Source organism: Globicephala melas, chromosome 1 (genome assembly GCF_963455315.2).
Source record: "Globicephala melas chromosome 1, mGloMel1.2, whole genome shotgun sequence".
Taxonomy (NCBI): Eukaryota; Metazoa; Chordata; class Mammalia; order Artiodactyla; family Delphinidae; genus Globicephala; species Globicephala melas.
Window position 1 is genome coordinate 106,365,056 of NC_083314.1, and position 25,619 is coordinate 106,390,674.

A 25,619-nucleotide genomic window follows, 5' to 3' on the forward strand; every position below is an offset into this window, starting at 1 on the left:
GATGATTACGTCTGAATCTTCTGTGTAAAACATATATTAAAAGCAGACTCAAACAATTTTCTAGAAATTTATGACCTAATAACTTCAAACAAACGGAATTTGCATTTCAAATTACAAGTGAAAGAAAATATTTCGCTTTCTAAAACTTTACACAGTGTCTGGCACCAAGTAGGTACTTAATAATTATCTCTTGAATAAATTAATGGAAGCCTATACTTACCAGTACACATACTAGTTAAAAAAAGAAAAATCCACCTATCAGGCAAATATCACTATCCTATGAATACACATATACTACACAAAAGGCCAAAAACGCTTTTAAAATTGCCCTTAATTTCACCTCACTTGAAGACGAACTAAAAGCAGAGGCAAATTCTCCACCCCAACCTCAGGTTCTGCCTGTGCCCTGTAGAGTTAAAAACAGCTTAGCCAGCTAACAGGTCAGGCAATGACAGAAGTGTTTACAATTTCAGTGAGTGTGGCTTTGGCTCTCTTCATGAAATTATAGAAAATATACTTAAAAACCTTAAAATTTAGGATAAAACATCAGTTTTATAGAACACTTCTGTATGCTCAAGCTTTTGCAACAAGTATATAATATTTTGTGATCATAAAAAGATTTTTATAAACTATTAAAAGAGATGGTTAACTTTTTTAAGAACTGTAAATGACACTTACATTAACATATCAAGTTTTTTTAGAATGGCAAAGAAATACCAAACATTTAGAGAGAGTATAAGACTTCAAGAATATACTGGATTTTTAAAAATGACAGTTGGTTAAGTCTTTTCATCACAACATCCATAGTCATCTAAACTGTGCAAATAGAAAACAGAATGTCTCCACAATGACATTTTATTATTAGCTAGTAATATTAGTTTGCAGATCTCTGATGATATATTAGTTGTGAGATGATTAGTTATCTTGCATAGAAGTTAGTTATATTGCATACAATAGATAGCAGGTAACTACAGATTTAAATCACCAAAACCAACAATACTAATAATATACATAAAAACCATAGATAACTGTGAGTTAAATATATATTCACGTTCAAGTCCAAAACTGGTAAGGTTGATTGCAATACATAAATGAAACTCAACTAAAAATTCAGCCAAAAATGAACTGAATGGAAAGTTGAGAATTTTCATTGTAATCCTGCAGAATTTGGTTCTAAGACCAAACAGAACTGTGGTATCCTTGCTGCAAGCCAAAAATGCCCTAGAGTTTAAAAGTTCCAATTCCTAAAAGAAAAATATGAACTGGATCTTGGACAGTACAACAGAACAGACATTTTAAAGGGCCTGAAAACATCTTCACCTTATTATACTGTTTAACTTTCTCAGGATCATTCACATCTCATTTTTTCCTAATAACAATGCCATAAGATAGGAAGGGGAGACTACTCTTCCCTTCAACAAATAACTCAGAAATAAAAATCACTTCCTTGACTAACACAATATTTTAAGTCAACTATACTCCAATAAAAATTTTAAAAAACAATCACTTCCTTGAGGATCTAAAGAAGTCACATAGTCTCTGAAACAGATGAAGTTATTCTAGATATTTGTCATTTTGGATCCCAAATATGAAATGAAGTCACAAAATACAGTGGGAAGGCCAAGAACATTTTCAGACTTAACAAGTGGTGAAATCAGGTCATTCATCACCACTAACAAGCCTTCTGTCCATAGTATATTTAACCACAAGGCTTCCACAAGCTTAATTTACCAATGATGAAATGTCTTTCTGGAGATGGTTCAACTTGGATGTTAAGTTTCCTGGGTAAGAACAGCTGGCTGTCCCTGATTCTGACACAATAGAAAGTTCAAAAACAACCAACTGTCTCTATTTTACTTTTTCAAACTTCTGCATATAAGAGTCTCATATAGATAAATACAAAAGGACTTTTATAAAATAGTTCCAACACTAACAAAACGGGGACATTAAGATATTTAGAGACTTCCCTGGTGATCCAGTGGTTAAGAATCCGCCTTCCAATGCAGGGTATGGGGAACCACATGCCGCAGGGCAACTAAGCCCGCACACTCTAGAGCCCGTGTGCCACAACCAGAGAGCCTGAGCACTGCAACTACTGAGCCCGCGCACTCTAGAGCCCGCGTGCCACAACTAGAGAGAAGCTCGCACGCCACCACAAAAGACCCCGCATGCTGCAAATAAGACCGAATGCAGCCAAATAAATAAATAAATGCATTTTTTTTAAAAAAAAAAAGTTATTAGGCTAGGGAACTATATCCAATCTCCTGGGATAAACCATAATGGAAAAGAATATTTTAAAAAAGAATGTATATATGTGTATAACTGCGTCACTCTGCTATACAGCAGAAATTAGCACAACATTGTAAATCAACTATACTTTAATAAATTTTTTAAAAGATATTTATTAGGCTAAAAATGCTATAAATAAAGTGTCACGTTACTTTTCTCCTCTCATAGGAGTATTACATCCTTGCATCTCAATATCTAGCCATACACTCCACCTTTCAATTCTTCAAAACCAAGACCTTTCCCACCGAAGACATTCATACATATTGTACCTACTCCCAAAACTGTCCACTGCCCACCCCAACGCCTCCATTCTTTGAATAGCTGATTCTTCTAAGTAATTATATCAAAATAGTTGCACTCTACAATACTATCAGAGAAGTCTTATTCTTTAAAGCACTTATAACGTATTTACATTTCTTTTTTCTCAATTCTTTATTTTGAAAGTTGCCAAATATAGTCAAAACGTAATAATCATCAGTATACTCTTCACCTAGATTCACCAATTAATATTTCACATTTCTCTCCCTCTCTGCAACACACACACACACATTTTTTGCTGATCCATTTGAAAGCTGCAGACACCATGACACTTCACCAGCAAATATCAGCACGTACCCCCTTAAAACAATGATCTTTCTCCTGTGTAGCCACAAGACCATTATCATTCGCAGCAAATTTAACATTAATATCATCACCTAATGTACAGTCCAAATTCTCCCATTTGACATACAAAAAAAATGTTCTTCAAAGCTTTTTTCAAAACCTAGGATCTTAGTCAAGGTTCACACATTGCATTTGTCATGTCTCTTTTGCCTCCTTTCATCTCAACTTTATCCCTGTCCTTGTTTTGTTGTTTTGTATTTTTAACACTCAACATTTTTTCATTTCAGCTATCTTGGTAGCATGCCACACGTTCTGGATTTGCCTTATCCTTTCCTCATGATTAAACAGTTTTAGAAAAAAAACACTACATAGGTGATACTGTGTGTTTACTTGCTTCCTGTGTGTATGTGTCTGTGTGTGTCTCCCTCCCCACTCCCTCCTCCAAAATACTGCATACTCCACAAAAGCAGTGAAAATGTCTATGCTGTTCCACAATATATCTCTAGCATGTAAAACTATATCCCACATTATAAGGTCCTCAATAATATTTGTTGAACAAATAAGAAAATAAATTCTCCATAGCATATAGCACTAAATTATAGTACTTTCTTCAAGATGAGCACCTAACAGATATCTGTTGATGTTAGTTCATGACTAAAAGGTAATGTAAAAGATACATGCACCCCCAATGTTCACAGCAGCACTATTTACAATAGACAAGATATGGAAGCAACCTAAATGTCCAATGACAGATGGATAAAGAAAATATGTGGGGGCTTCCCTGGTGGTGCAGTGGTTAAGAATCCACTGCCAATGCTGGGGACACGGGTTTGATCCCTGGCCCGGGAAGATCCCACATGCCATGGAGCAACTAAGCCCGTGTGCTACAACTATTGAGCCTGCACTCTAGAGCCCACGTACCACATACTACTGAAACCCGCACGCCTAGAGCCCGTGCTCCACAACAAGAGAAGCCACGACAATGAGAAGCCCGCTCACCGCAACGAAGATGCAACACAGCCAAAAATAAAACAAATAAATTAATTTTTAAAAAAAAGACGATATGGGGTGTGTGTGTGTGTGTGTGTGTGTGTGTGTGTGTGTGTGTGTAATGGAATATTACTCAGCCATAAAAAAGAAATAATAACATTTGCAGCAACATGGATGGACCTAGAGATTATCATGCTAAGTGAAGTAAGCAAGACAGAGAAAAACAAATATTGTATGGTATCACTTGTATGTGGGATCTTTAAACAAAAAAATGATATAAATGAAGAAGAAAACAAACTTGTGGTTACCAAGGGGGAAAGGGGGGAGGGCTAAATTAGGAGTTTGGGATTAACATATACACACTGCTATGTGTATAGATAACTAGCAAGGACCTAAAATAGATAACTAGCAAGGACCTACTGTATAACACATGGAACTATACTCAATATTTTGTAATAACTATAAGGTAAAAGAATCTGAAAAAGAAAAAATATGTATATAACAATCACTTTACTGTACACCTGAAACTAATACAACATTGTAAATCAACTATAATTCAATAAAAATAAAAATTAAATTAAAAAACTCACAAATCCCTGTTTAAAAAAAAAAAGGTAATGTCATTAGGATCCAAAACTACATTATGAGGAGAATATTTTGAAATTCAGTATAAATTTATTTTTAGTACTAGGTAAGTGTTCTTAACCAGAGCTGCATAAACTACTCTTCTGTCTAATAGAGAATTCATGAACTGCTATCAAAAAGTCCTCAATTGTCAATAGAGGGGTTCAAGTTTCCATAAAGAAACTTTAAACTGTGAGGAGGAAATGATCATCTCTCTTCTCATTGAAAACTGGTTTATTTTGTTTCTATATGTTTTAAAACATCTTAATATTATAAAACTATTTTTCTTAAAAAAACAAAATACTCACCTAGGAATAGTAAAGCAGTATTTGTGCCAGACAGTCCTCAAAGAGCTGAGTTCTTTTTTTGGTGTGTATTAATAACTTAGCATATGTCTAGTTATAGCACCTAAGCTTTTTGAAAAATATGTGTTTACCATTTTTCTCCTATGTACACACTTTCAGAAAGAAGAACTTGGTGGAAGATCTGCTGGGGTACTCAATTCCTTCACTCACAAGGTACAGTCTAATCAGAGAAAACAGAAGCTACAAATATTAAATACCTCAACTTTCTCCCACCCCTTTCCCCCTAATCTATCCACAAAAACAAGTACCTAATAAGCTTCTCTAAGAAAGACAAGTCTCTTCTCTCCAGTATGAGAGCGAGATCTCGTATTGAGAATCTCACTTTATCAATTATTGCCTTTCCTTTATTTTAAATCTCCAACTCTCCTTGGTGTAAATCTGCCGTAACCAAAATTAAAAACAAACAAAAACAACAAAAATCTTTACAAACTACATCTCCATTTTTCTCATTCTTTTCACCAATAAACTTTAAAAAGCACACTCCACTTAATCCATAGCAAATTGACAGTCCTAATTAACAGTTGCATCAAAGACCTCCAAATGACCCAATACCAGTCAATGCTCTAATTTCAGTTCTCATTGTACCCAAATCTTTACATAATAACTGATGATCATGACATACTTCTTAAATTCACTTCTCTTAGTTTCTAAAATACTCCTCACCCCTAGTGCAACGATTCTTCTCCCATCTATCTGACATTTCCTGTTACTGATTCTTCCTCCTTTGCCAACCCTTTAAATGGTGGAGTTGCCTAGGGTGCCCTCCTCTTGTGCTACATGTTCTGCTTGTCCTAAGTAGTCATGTTCTCCTAACGCTTCACCTAATTTTTGTCTGTTGACAATTTCTAAATCTTTCATCTCCAGCCCCATCCTATCTCAAAAGCTTCTGACCCTCATTTGACACTGCCCACTAGACACCTCAACCTGGATTATCCCAGCACCTTTAATTTAACAAAACTAACATTCTCTTCTAATTCCTCCCCTTTCTCCAGTATTCCCTATCTCAGCTAATACCATTACTATCTGACCATCTCTATCTAGAAATTTGTTATCCTTGATTCCTCCCTAATCCTCTTCCCTAACCCTCCAAATATTCACCAAATCCTGATTCTTCCTTAAAGACCACCTCACAAATGTCGCCTATAACCACAGCCTTATTTCAGATCATTATCAGCTCTCACCTGCACTATTACCATCAACTCCTAACTGATCTTTTTGCCACCAACCCCACCACTTATTTAATGCACTTTCAATTTGCTGTAAGGAAAACCTGTTTTAGCCACTCACTCCTTTGCTTAAAGAGCTCCAATGGGCCCTATGCCTAGAGAAGTCATTAACTAAAGGACACATAATTTTCACATTTTAAGTCTATGAAATGCAAATCTGTCTTACAATTGCTGGTAACTCCTAATCACTAACTAGCCAAGCAGCAGCAGCAAAGTACTCCTCACTGCCAGTGCATATGCATACAATAAGAACACCAGAATCAAAACATAGAGAATGAGTATCAGAAGCCACTGGGGAGAAAATATTAGAGAAAATACTGAGGCACCTTTTATCCCTCTGGGAAACAAATGATTATGGGTGAAGTCAGGGTACACATAGTAAATCAGACATGTTCAGCTGGTCTCCTAAAGTGAGAATCAAGAAAAGACCTGTTGTACTTCACTATAAACCTGCAATAGAGACCAGCACCAATCTTTATATAATTATTTTAATTATTACATAGATTAGTTTAAGAAATACTATCACCAATATTCATGATGGCACCAAAATTGACACTGTGAGGGAAAGCTAGGCTATAAAACTCAAGTAGTGATTCAGAATACACACACACACACACACACACACACACAAAAACTATTAGAACTAATAAATCAGTTCAGCAAGGTTGCAGAATACAAGATTAACATACAAAAATCAATACTGTTTCTATATACTAGCAATGAACAATCAGAAAATGAAATTAAGAAAAAATTCCATTTGCAATAGTACCAAAAAGAACAAAATATTTAGGAATAAATTTAACAAAAAAGTGGAAGGCTTGTACAATGAAAACTACACAACAGAGAGAGGAATTAATAAATAAGACCTACATGAATGGAAAGTTATCCCATGTTCATAGATGTTATTAACATTGTTAAGATGGCAATATTTCCCAAATTGACGTAAACATTCAATGCAATATCTATCAATATCCAGGTGCCTTTTTTGCAGAAACTGACAGACAGATCTTAAAATCCACATAAAGCAAGGAACACAGAATACCTAAATAACCTTGAAAAAGAATGACAAAACTAGTTTAAGCATGCCCCAATTTCAGAACTTAAAGCAAAAGTAATCAAGATGTTATGATACAGGCATAAGTACACATAAGTGGAGGGAATGAAATTAAGAATCCAGAAACAAACCCTTACGTTTATGGTCAACTGATCTTTGAAAAGATTGCCAAAACAATTCCATGGGGAAAGAAGAGTTTTTAAACAAATGATTCTAGGGAACTGGTATTCACATGTAAAAAGAATAAAGCTGGACACCTACCTCACACCATACACAAAAATTAACACAAAACAGATCATAGACTAAATGTAAGAGCTAAAACTATATAATTCTTAGAAAAAAAGCATAGGAGTAAATCTTTGTGATCTTGTGTTAGGCAACAGTTTCTCAGATATGACATCAAAAGCACAAGCAAAAAAAGAAAAAGGAATAAATTAAACTTCATCAAAATTAAAAACTTCTGTGCTTCAAAGGACACCATAAAGTGAAAAGACAACCCACAGGAGAAAATAATTGCACATCATACATCTGATAAGGGACTTGTATCCAAAATATACAAAGAATGCTTACAACTCTCAATAAAAAGAGAAATAATCCAATTTTTTTTAAAATAGGAAAGGACCTGAATAGACAGTTCTTCAAAGAAGTTATACAACAGGCCAATAACTACAGGGTTTAAAACATGCTCAACAACATTAGCCATCAGGGTAATGCAAATCAAAACCACAATGAGATACCACTGCACACCCACTAGGATGATTATAATCAAAAAGACAGACAAGTACAAGCAAGGATGTGGAGAAACTGCAACCCTTAGTTGCTGGTGAGGCTGTAAAAAGGTGCAGGGGGCTTCCCTGGTGGCGCAGTGGTTGAGAGTCCGCCTGCCGATGCAGGGGACACGGGTTCGTGCCCCGGTCCGGGAAGATCCCACATGCCGTGGAGCGGCTGGGCCGGTGAGCCTGCGCGTCCAGAGCCTGTGCTCTGCAATGGGAGAGGCCACAACAGTGAGAGGCCCCGCGTACAGCAAAAAAAAAAAAAAAAAAAAAAAAAAAAAAGGTGCAGGGTCTTTGGAAAATGGTTTGGCAGTTCCTCAAAACGTTAAACACAGAGGTATCGTCTGACCTAGCAATTCCACTCCTAGCTACGTATCCAAGAGAAATTGTGTCTATACAAACCCTGTACATGTCGTTTATAGCAGCATTACTCATAATAGCTAAAAAATGGGGGGGGAAAAACCCAATGTCCATCAACTGATGAATAAACAAAATATATGTCCATATAATTAAATATATTTTAGCCATAAAAAGGAAATACCGATACATGCTACAACATGGATGTACTCTGAAAACATTATGCTAGGTGAAAGAAGCCAAACACAAAAGGCCACAAAATGTATGATTTTACTTATATGAAATGTCCAGGATAGGCAAAATATAAACCCACAACGTAGATTAGTGGTTTTCAGGGGCTAGGGGGAGGCGGCGGAAATGAAGAATGAATGCTAATTGGTATGGGGCTTCCTTTTGGGGTAATAAAATGTTCTAAAATTAGATAATGGTAATGATTCTACACTCTATGAATTTTTTTTAAAAGACACTGAATTGTATACTTTAAAAGGATGAATTATAATGACATATGAAGTATCTCAATAAAAATGTTATTTTTTTAACTTTTTTTAAGTAATTCAAAACAAGCAAATTTTTAACAGAAAGTCATAGAAATACCTTAACCCAATGTCCTTTATACTTTCCTTTTTATGTTTATACAAGAATGATAGATAAAAAGCTGTCTTTCAATCGGCATAAAATAAAAATTCTACATGATAAGCTCTGTGTTCCAGCTTAATTAATAGGGCCTTTCCTTTCTTAATGATACACCGAATAATAGCACATCCTGCAATTGTTGGCATCTCATAGTTGATGATATACAGCATTTTACAGAGTTGTAATGAGTATCTTGGCAGGAAAAAACATTTTTCATTTTGTGTAATTATTTTAGTGCGTATTAAAAATATATTCATTCCCAGGGCTTCCCTGGCGGCACAGTGGTTGAGAGTCCGCCTGCCGATGCAGGGGACACGGGTTCGTGCCCCGGTCCGGGAAGACCCCACATGCCGCGGAGCGGCTGGGCTCGTGAGCCATGGCTGCTGAGCCTGCGCGTTCGGAGCCTGTGCTCCGCAACGGGAGAGGCCACAACAGTGAAAGGTCCGCGTACCGCAAAAAAAAAAAAAAAAAAAATTATATATATATATATATATAAAATTCATTCCCAAACTGATGGTTATTGCTTAGAATAAAGCTAAATGAGTTAAAGCTAATATAAAGAAAACCACTTAGTAAATAATAATAGAGATACTCAGATATGGCAAGAAATCATTTTGGCAACAAAATTAAGTTTAATTTTGACATTGGTCAAAAGAATAAAGTTTAAATCCCTACAAAATATAAAATGCTCTCGTAAGTTAACCTCTCATACAATCCTCATTCCCACTCCCCAATATTCCAATCACAACAATAATTCATTTTTCTCATTATTCCTGTGAGATGACGTTGTCAACAAGCATACCATAAAGGGCTTTATGTGTTACATTTGGACCTTATAAACATTACAGTCTCACTCAGTATTCACACGATATTGGTTCCAGGACCCTCACCCCCACCCCTTCTCCCCTGACCCCTCAGACACTAAAATCCAAGGATGCTCTAGTCCTTCATATAAAATGGTATAGTATTTGCATATAACCTATCTTCCCATATACTTTAAATCATCTCTTGGTCACTTATAATACCTAATACAATGTAAATGCTGTGTAAAGAGTTGCCAATGCAAGACAAATTCAATTTTTGCTTTTGGGAAATTTCTGGAATTTTTTTCCTGTATATTTTCCATCTAAGGTTGGTTGAATCCACGAATGCAGAACCCCACAGATATGAGGGCTGACTGTATTTCTCAATCTTTTTTTTTTCCACCTTGGCCCAATGTTCCTGAAAATCCCATTAATAACAGCAACTCACTACAGCAGGGGTCCCCAACCCCCCGGGGCCACGGACAGGTACCAGTCTGTGGCCTGTGAGGAACCAGGCCGCACAGCAGGAAGTGAGCGGCAGGTAAGCAAGCGAAGCTTCATCTGTATTTACAGCCAGTCCCCATGGCTCGCATTACCACCTGAGCTCCGCCCCTATTCAGATCAGCTATAGGAGTACTAACCCTACTGTGAAATGCACATGCGGGGGATCTAGGTTGCGCTCCCTATGAGAATCTAATCTAAAGCCTGATGATCTGAGGTGGAGCTGAGGTGGTGATGCTAGTGCTGGGGAGCAGCTGCAAATACAGATTATCATTAGCAGAGAGGTTTGACTGCACAGAGACCATAATAAATCAATTGTTTGCAGACTCATCAAAACCCTATCAGTGAGTGGCAAGTGACAATTAAGTGCATCTGGTGGCAGGCTTTATAGTGAGTCGATGTACTTCAATTGTACAGCTGCACCTGGTGGCAGGCTTTAAGTCAGAATCCGACACTTATTTTAGTCCGCACATGGCCCGCCCATTGTTTTATTTACCACTTCCGTCCGCGCCTCTTTCCTGCACTTTGCACTTGTCTCAGGCACAGTTTTGTTAAGCCCACAGGCTAACCCCAGCCAAAATTAGTAAAAAACAAACGTCGCTGGAGAGCTTCTTTGAAAAGGGGTAAGACCCGATGATGAGACAGCAAAAGACTCTAAGACTGCCAACAAAAAGAAAGCTGCATTTAAAAGAAAATACCAAGAATGCTACTAAAATTATGGGTTCATTGCAACAGGTGATTCACATTCTCCAAGTCCGCTTTGTATAAAATGTGGCAACCGGCTATCCAACGAAGCCATGAAACCTTCAAAACTGCTTTGCCACATGCAGACCAAGCACCCTGCATTAAAAGACAAGCCTTTGGAGTTTTTCAAAAGAAAAAAACGTGACCACGAAGAACAGAAGCAATTATTGAAGGCCACCACTTCATCAAATGTGTCTGCACTGTGAACATCATTCTTAGTGGCTAACTGCATTGCTAAAGCTAAGAAGCCCTTTACTATTGAAGAGTTGATCCTGCCTGCTGCTAAGGACATTTGTTGTGAACTTTTAGGAGAGGCTGCAGTTCAAAAGGTGGCACGTGTTCCTCTTTCAGCTAGCACCATAACTAGATGAATTGACAAAACAGCAGAGAACATTGAGGCACAATTGTTAGAGGATTAATGAGTCACCATGGTACACAATCCAGGTTGATGAGTCTACCGATGTTGACAACAAGGCAACAATGCGTGGTTTTGTTCGATATATTTTTCAGGAGGATGTACGTGAGGATATGTTAAGTACACTTTTGTTGTCAACCAACACCACAGCTGCAGAACTATTCAAGTCTTTGAACGATTACATATCAGGAAAACTGAACTGGTCATTTTGTGTCGGTATATGCAGGGACAGAGCAGCTGCCACGACTGGACGGCTTTCTGGTTTCACTACTTGGGTCGAAGAGGTCACTTCTGAATGTGAGTCTACGCACTGTGTCATCCAGAGAAGTGCTGGTTAGCCGAAAAATGTCACCTGAATTTAACGTTTTACAGGATCTGATTAAAATTATCAACCACTTTAAAGCACATGCCCTTAATTCACGTCTGTTCATGCAGCTCTGAGGAGATGGACGCAGAGCACACACATCTTCTCTTATACACAGAAGTGAGATGGCTTTCTAAATGTAGATGACTGGCCAGAGTTTTTGAGTTACGAGAGCCGCTCCAGAGATTTCTTTTAGAAAAACAGTCACCACTGGCAGCACATTTCAGTGACACACAGTGGGTCACAAAATTGCTTACTTGTGTGACATATTCAACCTGCTCAACGAACTCAATCTGTCATTTCAAGGGAAAACGACAACTGTGTTCAGGTTGGCAAATAAAGTGGCTGCATTCAAAGCCAAACTGTAATTATGGGGGCAACAAGTGAACACTGGGATTTTTGACGTTTCAAACATTAGCAGAGATTTTGAAAGAGACTGAACCAGGGCCTTCTTTCTCCCAGCTGGTGCATGATCACCTATCTCAGCTTTCAAAAGAATCTGAGCATTACTTCCCAACCATAAAAGACCCCCAAACTGGGAAGGAATGGATCCACGACCCATCTGTGAATAAGCCGGGTGAATCAACTTTGTCCGTGCTGAAAGAGGATTGACTGCTTGAGATCACAAATGACGGTGGCCTTAAAAGTATGTTTGAGACAACTTCAAATCTCCATATGTTCAAGGCGGGATATCCTGAGACTGCCACAAAAACACTGAAAAGCCTGCTTCCATTTCCAACATCCTATCTTTGTGAAGCAGGGTTTTCTGCAATGACAGCAACCAAAACAAGATTACAGAGTAGAATGGACAGAAGCAACACACTTCGGGTGTCACTGTCTCCCATCACCCCCACATGGGACCATCTAGTTGCAGGAAAACAAGCTCAGGGCTCCAACTCTGCATTATTGTAAGCTGTATAATTATTTCATTATATACTACAATGTAATAATAATAGAAATAAAGTGCACATTAAATATAATGCGCTTGAATCATCCACAAACCATCCCCCACCCACCCACCCACCCTGGTCCGTGGAAAAATTGTCTTCCACGAAACTGGTCCTTGGTGCCAAAAAGGTCCAGGACTGCTGCACTACAGCATTAGTTAGTTCTCTTTCCTTTCATTTCTACTCCCCTTCCCCCTTTTACTGAGGGGAGGAAGGGACTATTTTTAAATATACCTCCCCATGTTCCTGAGATGTCACCATTCTTGAGCAGCATCTCAAGAATTGGCTGCCTCCTCTACATCTAACCATCATTGGTATGACCAGCTGCTGGCTTTGGGAGCAAAGGAAGGAAAAAAAAAAAAAAGTGAGGGTTCAACTCACAAGGAGAGTGCCTGAAAAGAACTAAGAAGGGTGAATGAGTGCTGGTGTCCCAATGCCTTTCACATTCTGGAACATGGGAAGCAGAAGGGAGCTAGCTATCCACATTTCATCATGAATTAAACCCAGCCATGCCAGGTACCCAAGCATGTATTGCCTCCTGATTTAATAATATTGAAAAACTACAATATAAAAGACAAAGCCCAAGAAAACAGATTACAAAGGAAACAATCCAGGAACAGAGAACTTAAAAAATAAAGTCTATGGGGCTTCCCTGGTGGCGCAGTGGTTGAGAGTCCGCCTGCCAATGCAGGGGACACGAGTTCGTGCCCCGGTCCGGGAGGATCCCGCGTGCTGCGGAGTGGCTGGGCCCGTGAGCCATGGCCGCTGAGCCTGCGCGTCCGGAGCCTGTGCTCCGCAACGGGAGAGGCCACAACAGTGAGAGGCCCACGTACCGCAAAAAGAAACCAAAAAAACCCACCAAAAAAATAAAATAAAATAAAGTCTATGGGAATTCCCTGGCAGTCCAGTAGTTAGGACTTAGCACTTTCACTGCCAGGGCCCTGGGTTCCATCCCTGGTCAGGAAACTAAGATACTGTAAGCTGCAGCCAAAATAAACAAATAAAGTCTAATTAATATACATAGAAAAAAATTAAGGATATGTTGCATCCAAACATTGAAAACATGATGATGTAAAAAAGGAACAATCAGAATCCAAGAATGAGCTCCTGAAATTAAAAATATGATTTAAAAAAATCTTTAATTGAACCGGAAAAATAAGTCAATGAAAATATCCCCAGATTATTGGGGGGCGGGTAAATGATCAAGGAAATGGAGAATATAAAAGAAAAGAGGGCTTCCCTGGTGGCGCAGTGGTTGAGAGTCCGCCTGCTGATGCAGGGGACATGCGTTCGTGCCCCGGTCCGGGAGGATCCCACGTGCCGCGGAGCGGCTGGGCCCGTGAGCCATGGCCGCGGAGCCTGCGCGTCTGGACCCTGTGTTCCGCAACGGGAGAGGCCACAACAGTGAGAGGCCCGCGTACCGCAAAAAAAAAAAAAAAAGAAGAAGAAAAAAATAAAAGAGGCCCTCAATAAAGAGATAATGCACAGAACCAAAAAAATTTTTTTGATCTACGTGTATATTTTCATCTCTAAAAATTAGGTCTACTTTGCATACTGCTCATAACATGCCTTTTTTCTTTTTTTCTTTTACAATTTAACAGTATATTTGAAACATCTTTCCATATCTAGAAATATATTTCCACAGCACCTTTTTATTTTTACTAGTTAATATTTATTTCACATTGAGATACAATTGAAATACACTATATTAGTTTCCTGTATACAATATGATTTGATATTTATATATATTGTGAAATGACAACAAAAGTCTTATAACATCAGTTAGCAATAAGTCTAGTTAACACCAGTTACCAGTTACAATTTTTTCTCCTGTATGAAACTTTTAAGATCTACTCAACTTTCAAATACGCAATAGAGTATTACTAACTACAGTCACTATGCTGTACATTACATCCCCATAACTTTATAACTGGAAATTTGTACCTGTTGACCCCCTTCACCCATTTTGTCCAACCCACACCCACAGCCCACAACTCCGGCAACCACCAATCTGTTCTCTGTATCTGAGCTTGGGTTTTTTGGTTGTTGTCCTGTTTTAGATTCCACATATAAGTGAGATCATACAGTATTTGTCTTTCTCTGTCTGACTTATTCTACTTAGCATAATGCCCTTAAGGTCCAGTCACCATGTTGTCACAAACTGCAACATCTCATTCTTTTTTATGGCTGAATAATATTCCATGACACACACACATACACATCCCTACCTCATTTTCTTTATCCATTCATCCACCGATAGACACTCAGGTTGCTTCCAGGTCTTTGCTATTATAAATAATGCTGCAATGAACATGGAAGGTATATACAGTTGACCCTTGAACAAGTAGGAGGTTAGGGGCAACAACCAACCCCCCACCCCCACCCCAATGCAGAGTCAAAATCTGAGTGCTGCTATCTCTGCCTCAAAAACAAAGGAACTGATAAATGACTCATCCAAGGTCAGGAAACTGAAATAGTCTTGGATAGAATCATAATCAAATCCTAGTTCTTCTGATTCCACATACTGTGATCTCTAATCAAACACAAACTTTCCCCCCACACTTAGTTAATTTAAAGACCTGTAAAATGAAAATATAGGTACTATATTTGTGGGAAAAAAATCCACATAAAGGTGAATCCGCACACTTCAAACCTGTGTCATTCTAGGTCAACTGGGTATCTTTTCGAGTTAGTGTTTCCGTTTTCTTGAAATAAATACCCAGAAATGGAACTGCTGGATCATATGGTAGTCCTATTTTTAATTTTTTGAGGAACCACCATACTGTTTTTCATAGTGGCTGCACCAATTTACATTCCTACCAACAGTGCCCAAGGATTCCTTTTCTCTACATCCTCACCAACACTTGTTATTTCTTGTCTTTTTGGTAAGAGCCAATCTAACAGGTGTGAGGGAATATTATTTTTTAAATAATAATAAAATTTCCCAAGGTTGAAAGGAGACAAAAATCTTCAAAATGATAGGACTTTCAAAGTACTGATTTTCAAAAACCCTAAATTTGCATGAAATTGCATAACACTGAAAACAGAAGACTCAATAAGCTTCCCAAGAGAAAAATCAAGTTACCTAACAAAAGAATGAGAAGCAGAATTAGAGTTAAGATTCTAGAAGATAATGGACTGCCTCAAAATTGTGAAGAAAAATAAAGTTCAAACTAGAATCCCAATGAACCAAACTAAATTTGAAAAAAATGAAGGCATATAAAATAAATGTTAAGATCTTAAACCAAGATTTGAGGATTTGGCTCTAGTAAAGTGAGGAAATATCCCCCAAGAAAGAAAAAACATGGGATGCAGGAAACAGTGCACCCAACCCAAGAGAGCAACAGAGAGAATCCCCACAATGGCAGCCATGAAAAAAATCTAGAGCACAACTAGTCTGGACCAGAAAAAGAAAAAGAAAGAAAAAAAAAAAGGTTCCAAAGAGTGGTGTTTGAGGAAAAAGGAAGATTAACAAACTAGACAGTTTAAGACAGTTTAAGACACCAGAAAAATTTACAGATAAGACAAAGGCAGAGAAAACATGAAAAAGTGTTAGAAATTTTAAGGGAAAAAAGTGTTACAAGAAAGGAACTGTAATCATGGTTCTATCCAGCACAGCAGACGATAATATTTACTTGGTCAAGATCATATAAAAGCTGCTTATTAATCTTCAACCTTTAGAATCAACTATAAACAAGACAGATAATTATGGCTAAGAAGAGAATATTAAATGTTTTCAAAATTTAAAACAGAAAAGCAATGTGAAAATGACAAAAATTGAGCAGTGGAAGGAGGAAGAGAAACCAAGGCAAAGGAAGGGAGTTTAATAATACTTGCCTTACGAGGTGGAGGAATAAAGTCCAAAACTGATGGGATATGAAAAAAGGTTTAAGTTTAAAGTTAAGGAACTAACCAGTAGAAAACCCAAAAACTGGAAAGGGGAAAAGAAAAGAAATGTAGGGCATAAGTTAACTGAATCTTTATCACAGCATAATCTTTATGTCTTTATACAGCAAAATGTCTAAAGTGAGTAAATCAAATAGTAGTATAAGGGCTTCCCTGGTGGCGCAGTGGTTGAGCGTCCGCCTGCTGATGCAGGGGACACGGGTTCGTGCCCCGGTCCGGGAAGATCCCACATGCCGGGGAGCGGCTGGGCCCGTGAGCCATGGCTGCTGAGCCTGCGCGTCCGGAGCCTGTGCTCGCAACGGGAGAGGCCACAACGGTGACGAGGCCCGCGTAACGCAAAAAAAAAAAAAAAAAAATAGTAGTATAAAAGTATCACTTAGCATTATGGAGACAATGAGCAGAACAAAGGAATATAACACTTAAAAATAAAATAACTCCCTCTCAAAGCAGGACTCAGGAGGCCTGAAGACTGTAGCTGTTCATTTAAATCCTTCTGTTTCTATACTCTGATATTTTTGGTCAACTACATGCATTACCCCACTAAAGGAAATTTTTAAGTGTTTAGCATAAGTGAAAAATATGCTTAAAAAGAAGGCAATGAGACTAAAAAAGGCATTTTTGGTAGCTGAGTGATATAGATTACTTTTTAAAGTTTTTTAATATTTAAATTTTCTACAATGAGTGTATCATATATGTATCTTTATTAATAAAAGTTTAAATGAGAGCTGAAGTTGAAACTATTTTTTCAGAGCTTGGCTACATAAAGGAGAGAGGGCTACAAACATCTGGATAAGGATACAAGGTTAAGGTGAATGGCTTTTTCTGTTTTTAAGTATGAAAAGTCTTGACCATGTTTCTAATATGAAAGGAGGATATCAAAAGATAACTGAAAACACAAGTCAGAGAAATTGAATCTTTAAGGGAAAGACTAGTCTTGAATCAAAGAAGGTACATTTCTTTTCATGTCAGTTTGGATACATTTATAGTTAAGTTGGTAGATGTGAAGATAGGAAGTTGAAGCAGTTCATGGTGGGTTTTTTGTTGTTTTTTTTAACATCTTTATTGGAGTATAATTGCTTTACAATGTTGTGTTAGTTTCTGCTGCATAACAAAGTTAATCAGCTGTATGTATACATACATCACCATATCCCCTCCCTCTTGCATCTCCCTCCCACCCTCACTATCCCACCCTTCTAGGTGGTCACAAAGCATGGAGCTGATCTCCCTGTGCTGGTCTCCCTGTGTTATGCAGCTGCTTCCCACAAGCTATCTATTTTACACTTGGTAGTGTATATATGTCAATGCTACTCTCTCACTTTGTCCCAGCTTACCCTTCCCCCTCCCCGTGTCCTCAAGTCCATTCTCTACGTCTGCGTCTTTATTCCTGTCCTGAAGCAGTTCATGTTTGAGAGCCTCAAATTTTTTCCAAGAAGAGACAAAAATCTGCTTAAGGAGAGAAGCCAGGAATGCTAAACACCCTGCAATGCATAAAACCACCCTAACTCCCTAAAGAAAGAGTAGACTGAAGAAGCAGGTCTCAACGGTACCTGGGGATCTATGAGCTCTACAAAGTCCTAGCTAGTTTCAAAATAATATTAAGACATTATGTGCCTTTTTCACTCATTCTCCCAGAATTGTAGAGTGGAATTTTCCAGGGACTAAATGATATGTGATGATTTCACTCTTAAGATTAATGGGGTGTGCACATATGTATTCTCATTTTTTAATTCTTGGGGTCCTCAAGAATTAAGACTGTAAAGGGGTCCTAAGACCAAAAAATTTGAGAATCAAATTTGAGAATCACTGCACTAGTGAATTCTGTAAGGATATTCTAAATTTTTAATCTTTGCAAATAACCACTTTTTGTTTGTTCCTCTCTAATGAACAGCAATAAAACTCTTGAAACAAAAAAACTGAAAAACATCATATTCTGCAGGCTGTTTTTGAAAAAGAAAAATCTAAGAGATGAATTTAGACATAAAGTGGAAAAGACTGAAAAAATAGAAAACAGGACATTCAGGAGAAACTTGACTTGGGGAAGGATTTTATCCCCCTTGACAATTCTCATCAACCTAAAGGAAAAAGAATGCCCATTGTTTTCATTATAATCTAGAAACTTATTTTAGTTTCAGAAAGTTCCTAGAAGGTCATTTACTTCCTAGCTAATGAAAAAAAAAAAATCCCTCCTTATAATATCCCTAAATAAGATGATCATCTAGCCTCTGTTTAAACGCTTCCCTGAAAGGAGAATTCTCTATCTCACAACACCTAAATGCAATTTTATAAAACATTTAACAGGTTCACAAGGTTCCCAGACTACAAAGTTCCATTAACTACTTTATTAACCACTTATTTAAAAGATTTTAAATGAGTGTGATGGAAATACTACTAAAATATTTTTCTTTTTCATTTCAAGTATGAAAAACATGCCTATTATTAGTCTTTCCTTTGTATAGCTCTTAGTAATGTTTTAATAAGAAGTGGTAAGTTTCTAAACTTGACCCTAGAACAAAATTTAGTACTTCTTAACCCTGGCTGCAAAACAAAATCAAGTGGGAAAAAATTTTAAACACAAACGTATATAAAAGCCTGTACCAAATCTCTCAAATCAGAATCTCTAGGGTATGAGTTCTAAGAAACTGGTCTTGTTAGTTTTGGTTTGTTTTTCGGTTTTTTATTGATAGCTCTATGGGTGCTTATCTTAGATCAATTAGATCTATCAGCACTGGTCATCCCAAAACACCAAGGGCCAGTATTTTCAAATTCTAACAAAATATGGTTTTAAAAAATTCAACATCTGGTTCAATAACACTTCTAAATATACTCAACAGCGTACATGGCAGTTTACGCTGTACATGTCTGAAGTCAATAATTATGAACAGGGCAAAATAATTTATTCATTATTAGACATACTCATCATCTAGAGAGGAAAGTTGTAGAAGATGTTTTTAGTGCATAGGTTTCATTACAGGTATACCTGATTCTCTTGTTCTATACAACAACTCTTCTGGGAAAAGATTCTGGAAAATAATACTAACCAATTACACTGCACCTAGAGTTTATAAAGTGCTTTCTCCTTTATTTTCCTTCTTGACCCTCCCAACAATCCTGTGAGTAACACATGTGGGTAACATCCCCATTTTACAGGTAAAGAAACTAAAACTGCTGCGGATCTAGCAGATTAAACAAAGACCCCAATCTTCTGAGTATACATTCAGTACCTTCCAGTAGACACCTGTGTCTTTCCACTCCACCCCCCACTACAACTTAAAAAAATTGTGGGAGCTTTTCCTGCAATGTAAACTTCACTAGTAAGGGTAGAGAAAAACAAACGCGCATCTTTAGTTTGTTTTTAGAACCTGACTGACCGAAACCAAACCAATTTGACCTGTTCTTGCTACGCCTGCTTTGGTCCACTTTTGTCCCCCTAACTTTTATTTTTTAATCAAACATTTTAGTTTGTGATAATTGTAGATTTATATGCAGTTGTAAGAAATAATAAATTCCATGTAACTCTTACCAAGTGGAAGCATCTTTGATTTAGCATTTTATACTACAGAATAGTATCACAACCAAAAATATTTGATACCAATATTTCCATCATCACAAGGATCCCTCACATTGCCCTGTGCCCTTAATTTTTAAATCCTCATCTTAGGCAACATTTGGAAGTAAATACTCATTAAGTCCCTACTCAGCTTTATCCATTCAAAATAAGAGAACTGTCTTCATAAGCCATTAAAAAAAAACCTCATGTTACACGAAGTACTGGTTAGGATTGTCACCACATAATGTAAGATTCTTAAGCCATTACTACAATATCCTTTGCATAATGGGATTTTTCAAGCTAAGACTGCAGTTCTAGTTTCATGAAACAAAAATTTTAACAGATATGCATACTGAATGATTCCATTATATAAAGTTCTATTCAAAATTAAAGTGAACAGTAACTAGGGAGAGGGAAGACTGAGAAAGGCTACATGTGAGCTTCCTAGAGAGAAGTATTCTACACCATGATAGGCTTATGAGAAACACAGTTATATCCATTTTTCAGAACCGTACTGGAGGGCTTCCCTGGTGGCGCAGTGGTTGAGAGTCCACCTGCCGATGAAGGGGACACGGGTTCGTGCCCCGGTCCGGGAGGATCCCACATGCCGCGGAGTGGCTGGGCCCGTGAGCCATGGCCGCGGAGCCTGCGCTTTCGGAGCCTGTGCTCCACAACGGGAGAGGCCACAGCAGTGAGAGGCCCGCGTACCGCAAAAAAAAAAAAAAAAAAAGTACTGGAATTAGGCAATGGTTTCTTAGATACGACATCAAAAACACAAGCAAAAAAAGAAAAAGGGATAAATTAAACTTCATCAAAATTAAAAACTTCTGTGCTTCAAAGGACATCATCCGTCAAAAAAAAAAAAAAAAAAACGGGGGCTTCCCTGGTGGCGCAGTGGTTGAGAGTCCACCTGCCGATGCAGGGGACACGGGTTTGTGCCCCGGTCTGGGAGGATCCCACATGCCGCGGAGCGGCTGCGCCCATGAGCCACGGCCGCTGAGCCTGCGCGTCCGGAGCCTGTGCTCCGCAACGGGAGAGGCCACAGTGAGAGGCCCGGGTACTGCCAAAAAAAAAAAAAAAAAAAAAACAAAGGACACCATCAAGTGAAAAGACAACCCACAAGAGAAAATAATTGCACATCATACATCTGATGAGGGACTTGTATCCAAAATATACAAAGAATGCTTACAACTCTCAGTAAAAAGAGAAATAATCCAATTTTTTTTTAAATAGACAAAGGACCTGAATAGACAGTTCTTCAAAGAAGGTACACAACAGGTCAATAACTACAAAACATGCTCAACAACATTACCCATCGGGGTAATGTAAATCAAAACCACGAGGAGATACCACTGCACACCCACTAGGATGATTATGATCAAAAAGACAGACAAGTACAAGCAAGGATGTGGAGAAACTGTAACCCTCATAGTTGCTGGTGAGGCTGTAAAAGGGTGGAGGGTCTTTGGAAAATGGCTTGACATTTCCTCAAAACATTAAACACAGAGGTATCACCTGACCCAGCAATTCCACTCCTAGCTACATACCCAAGAGAAATGGAAGCACGTGTCCATACAAACCCTGTACATGTTATGTTTATAGTAGCATTATTCATAATAGCCAAAAAGTGGGGAAAAAACAATGTCAATCAACTGATGAATGAATGAACAAAATGTAGTACATACAATGAAATCTATTTTAGCCATAAAAAGGAAGTACTGATATGTGCTACAACATGGATATACTCTGAAAACATTACGCTAGGTGAAAGAAGCCAAACACAAAAGGCCACAAAAATGTATGAGTCCATTCATATGAAATGTCCAAGACAGACAAATATAAACACAAAAAGTAGATTAGTGGTTGGCCCAGGTAGGGAGGAATGGAGAGTGACTACTAATGGATACACTTTCATTCTGGAGTAATAAAATGCTCTGAAATTAGATAATGGTGACGGTTGTGCAACTCTGAATATACTAAAAATCACTGAATTATAACTTAAAAGGGTATATACATGTGAGTTATGTATATATAAATATAATACATGCATTATATCTCAATTAAACTATTATTAAAAGTGTAGAGTTAAGATCTTCAAGATGTGTAAATTTTCCCTCAAAAAACTTTAAAAAATAATAAAAACAAAGGAGTGGGGGGGTAGAAGTACAGATGAAACAAGCATGGATACAAAACAGTTCATTATACTTCTATTCACTTTGTATGTGTTTGAAATTTTTTGAGTAAAAATAACAAAATAAATTTTTTAAAATAACAAGGTAACCTAATTTTCCTAAAATCCATTTTTGTTGTTTTTGACAAAGGAAAAAGAAACTTACATCTTAAAAAGACCAGAGACATTGATACCTTCACTATTCTTTTGCAATGTTATATGAAAACAGAGAAATGACAGAAGACGTGATGCGTGGCAAAAATGAAGATTACTTCATCTTAAAAATGTACAAAGAGAACTTGACTCTCCCTAGTTCAAAGATAGTTCTGAATCTCCTTAGTTCAAAGACAGTTCCTTAGTTCCTGTGGTTTCCATGGTTGATGGGTGTGACAATGCCTAATAAATGGATGCAATACTGTGCTGTCCAATACAGCAGTCACATATGGCCATTTAAATTTTAGTTTTAATGAAATAAATTCAATTATCAGCCTCACCAGTTACATTTCTAGCGTTCAACACCACATTGGCCCATGGCTATCATACTGGATACATCAGATATAGATAACTGCCATCATTGCAGAAAGTTCTATTGGACAACACTACTCGAATACATAAAAAACATCCAAAGAGAAACTACCATATTCCAATTTAGGATTGCTATACTGTATTTTGCTGCAAGAAACAAATCTTGAAGAACACGGGAAACAAAGCATAAAAATATCAACCAAGGAGTATCATTCACGGAAGTTTAGACTAACTAAAGCTGCAATTAAATTTTACTTTCAGAACCACCAAGCTACAGATGTTGGCCATGGCAACTGCTCAGAGGCAAATTTCCCCATCTGTTAAAATAGATTATCACTATACTGCCAGTTTCCTAAAGTCAGATGTAAAGATTATGAAATACAAATAAAGCAAATTATCCTTTCAGTCAAAGATCTAATGAAAAGGTATATTTATAATCCATGACATCAAAGAACTTATGACCCACAGCAAAATACAAAGGATAAAATTCCTTTCCTAACTGAGCTTTGAGGTAACAGGCATAATTAAAAGCATAATTAAATATATTTTGTTTCATCTAGAAAAAAAGTTTAACCAGATGATTTCTATACTTCTAGTTCTAAAATTGTGTGTGCATTTCATCATGATAGGTATAGATTTCCGTTAATGCCCACTGACATGAATATGCAGTTATCAGGAAACAGGTGCACTCTTAATTCAAATACTTCAGAATATTTTTAGCACTTAAAAAAAATGAAGGCGAGCAAATTTAAAATATGAATTCAAATAGATTTTTATATTAGGAACCTAAAAAAAAAAGTTTCACCTTGTATTCCCTTTGCAAGCTATCACTACAAATGCTTGGAGTGTGAATAACATTCCAAATATCAAGAATAGAAAAGACATTTAAAATCAGCTCTTTCCTTGCCAAAACTACTGGGCACTTACAGCTGTTCGTCAAAATGGCTCCATTTAAAGCATTTCAAACCTCTGAAATGGTCACTCAATAATTTAAGTACATTTTATTTTACCCACATTAAATACTTTTAAATTCACTGTCTTTGCAATCCACTGCTCAAAAAAGAAATTCTCAAGGGAGAATGAAAACATGGAAATTGAAACCAGCCTATAGGCAAAGTGTACAGAAGGGTCACCTGGAATCAATCTGAAGGAGAAAGTTACTACTACCGGAGCATCTGGAGTCAAATTAAATCAGGCACTATTTACATATTTCTAGTTCTATACTGACCTCACATGGTGCTTTCTTACGTTATACACAGGTCTACCTAGGTTTATATATTTGAATTAGTAAATGGGTTCTATCTTTAACCAAGTTCAATGTTTTAAAGAATAGAATAGCATTCCATATCCCTTTACCCATTGTTCAGGAACCCTCACAGTTCGTCAAATCACCCCGATAAATCCATCTGTTCCCTCTAGCTGCTTCCAAAGAAAAATTCTAGCAACCAAGGACGCCAGACTGTAAAACACATAGTTAAGAGTTCTGGCACTATTAAAACATGTTAAGAAATCTTGGCAAATTAGTTAAAATCCCTTCAACCGTGAGTACCTCAGTTGTAAAAATGAATACAATACTACAAATCTACATCCAAGCAGGCATACGAGTTAGATTTAATTAAACAGAAAACTCTCAAATTTTTGGTGGGCTCCGAATATAAGGTACCTCTCCCCCATCTCACACTTTCCCTTCCACTTCTTCCCCTTAAGCTTTCAGGGTTTGCTCTCACGTTCTACTTAGTGTTCCCCTTATCCTCCTACTCCATCCTGCCCTTCTACTCTACCCCCATACTCCAATTCCATACAATTCCACCACCCTCCCGTTTCATGCTGCTACTTCCCTTTGCGGCCCCTAAGGTCCCAGGCAACCCCTGCACTCTGGTCCCCCTCATCTCCCTCAGTCCCCATTTCCTCACGGCTCCTCCCTTCGGTTCCCCACCCCCTCATCACCAGGTTCATCCTGCCCCTCCAACCGTCTCCCGCCCCCAGGTTCCTTCCTGCCCCTCCAAACACAGCTTCCCCGTCTCAACGTTTCATCTTGTTCCTCCAACCGACTTCCCCAACGCCCTGCTCGCTCCTTTAGTCCCTATTTTCTCCAACACCCAACTGACTGCCCCTTTCCATCCATTCTTTTCGACATATGCAAGGCACCCCCATACGTACACTGGAGCCCCCACCCCCACCTCGAGCCTCCATCTTTCCCTTTTATACTTGCTTCCTTTCTTCCTCCTCCCCACCCCCTCCACCTCCTCCGGAAGAGCCTGGTTCCCAGGCCAAGGTCTCTCACCTCATTCGGTCACTTCAGTGGTGCCAACCGCTTCATACAGGAAAAAACAACCAATCACGACCCCGTGGGCGCTTCCCCTGCGAGTCCGAGCACTTACCGGGCACCCGCCCCACCAGGCACCCCGCACATACACACGCACAAACCGAGGACCTGGGGACGAAGGTTGGGGGGGGAGAGAGTGAGCGTTCTTACACCGGCCTCAAACACAGCCCACTTCACTACAACCCTTCGCCATTTTGGTTTCCCGCGGACTGCCGGTGCATTCTGGGAGCTCAGAGAGACTCCGGGACCGAATGGCAGCTCTCCAGAGCCGCGAGGGGGCGGAGACTGTGTGGTAAGCGCGGAAGAACACCGTGCCCTGCGTCCGCGGCAGGGACTGAACAAAGAAGGACTCTTTAACTTTGCGGTGGGGATAAGTCCTTCCGCCGCCGGCGCTAACACAATAGTGAACGCTGAGCTTGGGACCCTAGGCTGTACTGCTGCTGTTTGTGTTGCAGAG

The 25,619-nt window shown here is 38.3% G+C and overlaps 1 protein-coding gene across 5 annotated transcripts in view; it reads right to left on the reverse strand.

Moving 5' to 3' along the window:
• The window catches only part of MTF2 (metal response element binding transcription factor 2), an 84,979-nt gene extending 59,577 nt beyond the window's left edge, over window positions 1-25,402 (reverse strand). For 2 of the 5 annotated variants that reach the window (XM_060302695.2, XM_060302690.2), the window contains exon 1: window positions 25,121-25,401. Coding sequence is in view for 2 of the 5 variants with exons in the window: in XM_060302690.2 (XP_060158673.1) it covers window positions 25,121-25,125 (5 nt within the window). In the remaining 3 variants the exon portion in view is untranslated. Of the gene's footprint in view, window positions 1-25,120 lie in introns of all 5 variants that reach the window. The other 3 variants (XM_060302700.2, XM_030868678.3, XM_060302711.1) reach the window with 3 other exon arrangements.
• Window positions 25,403-25,619: the final 217 nt, after the last annotated feature.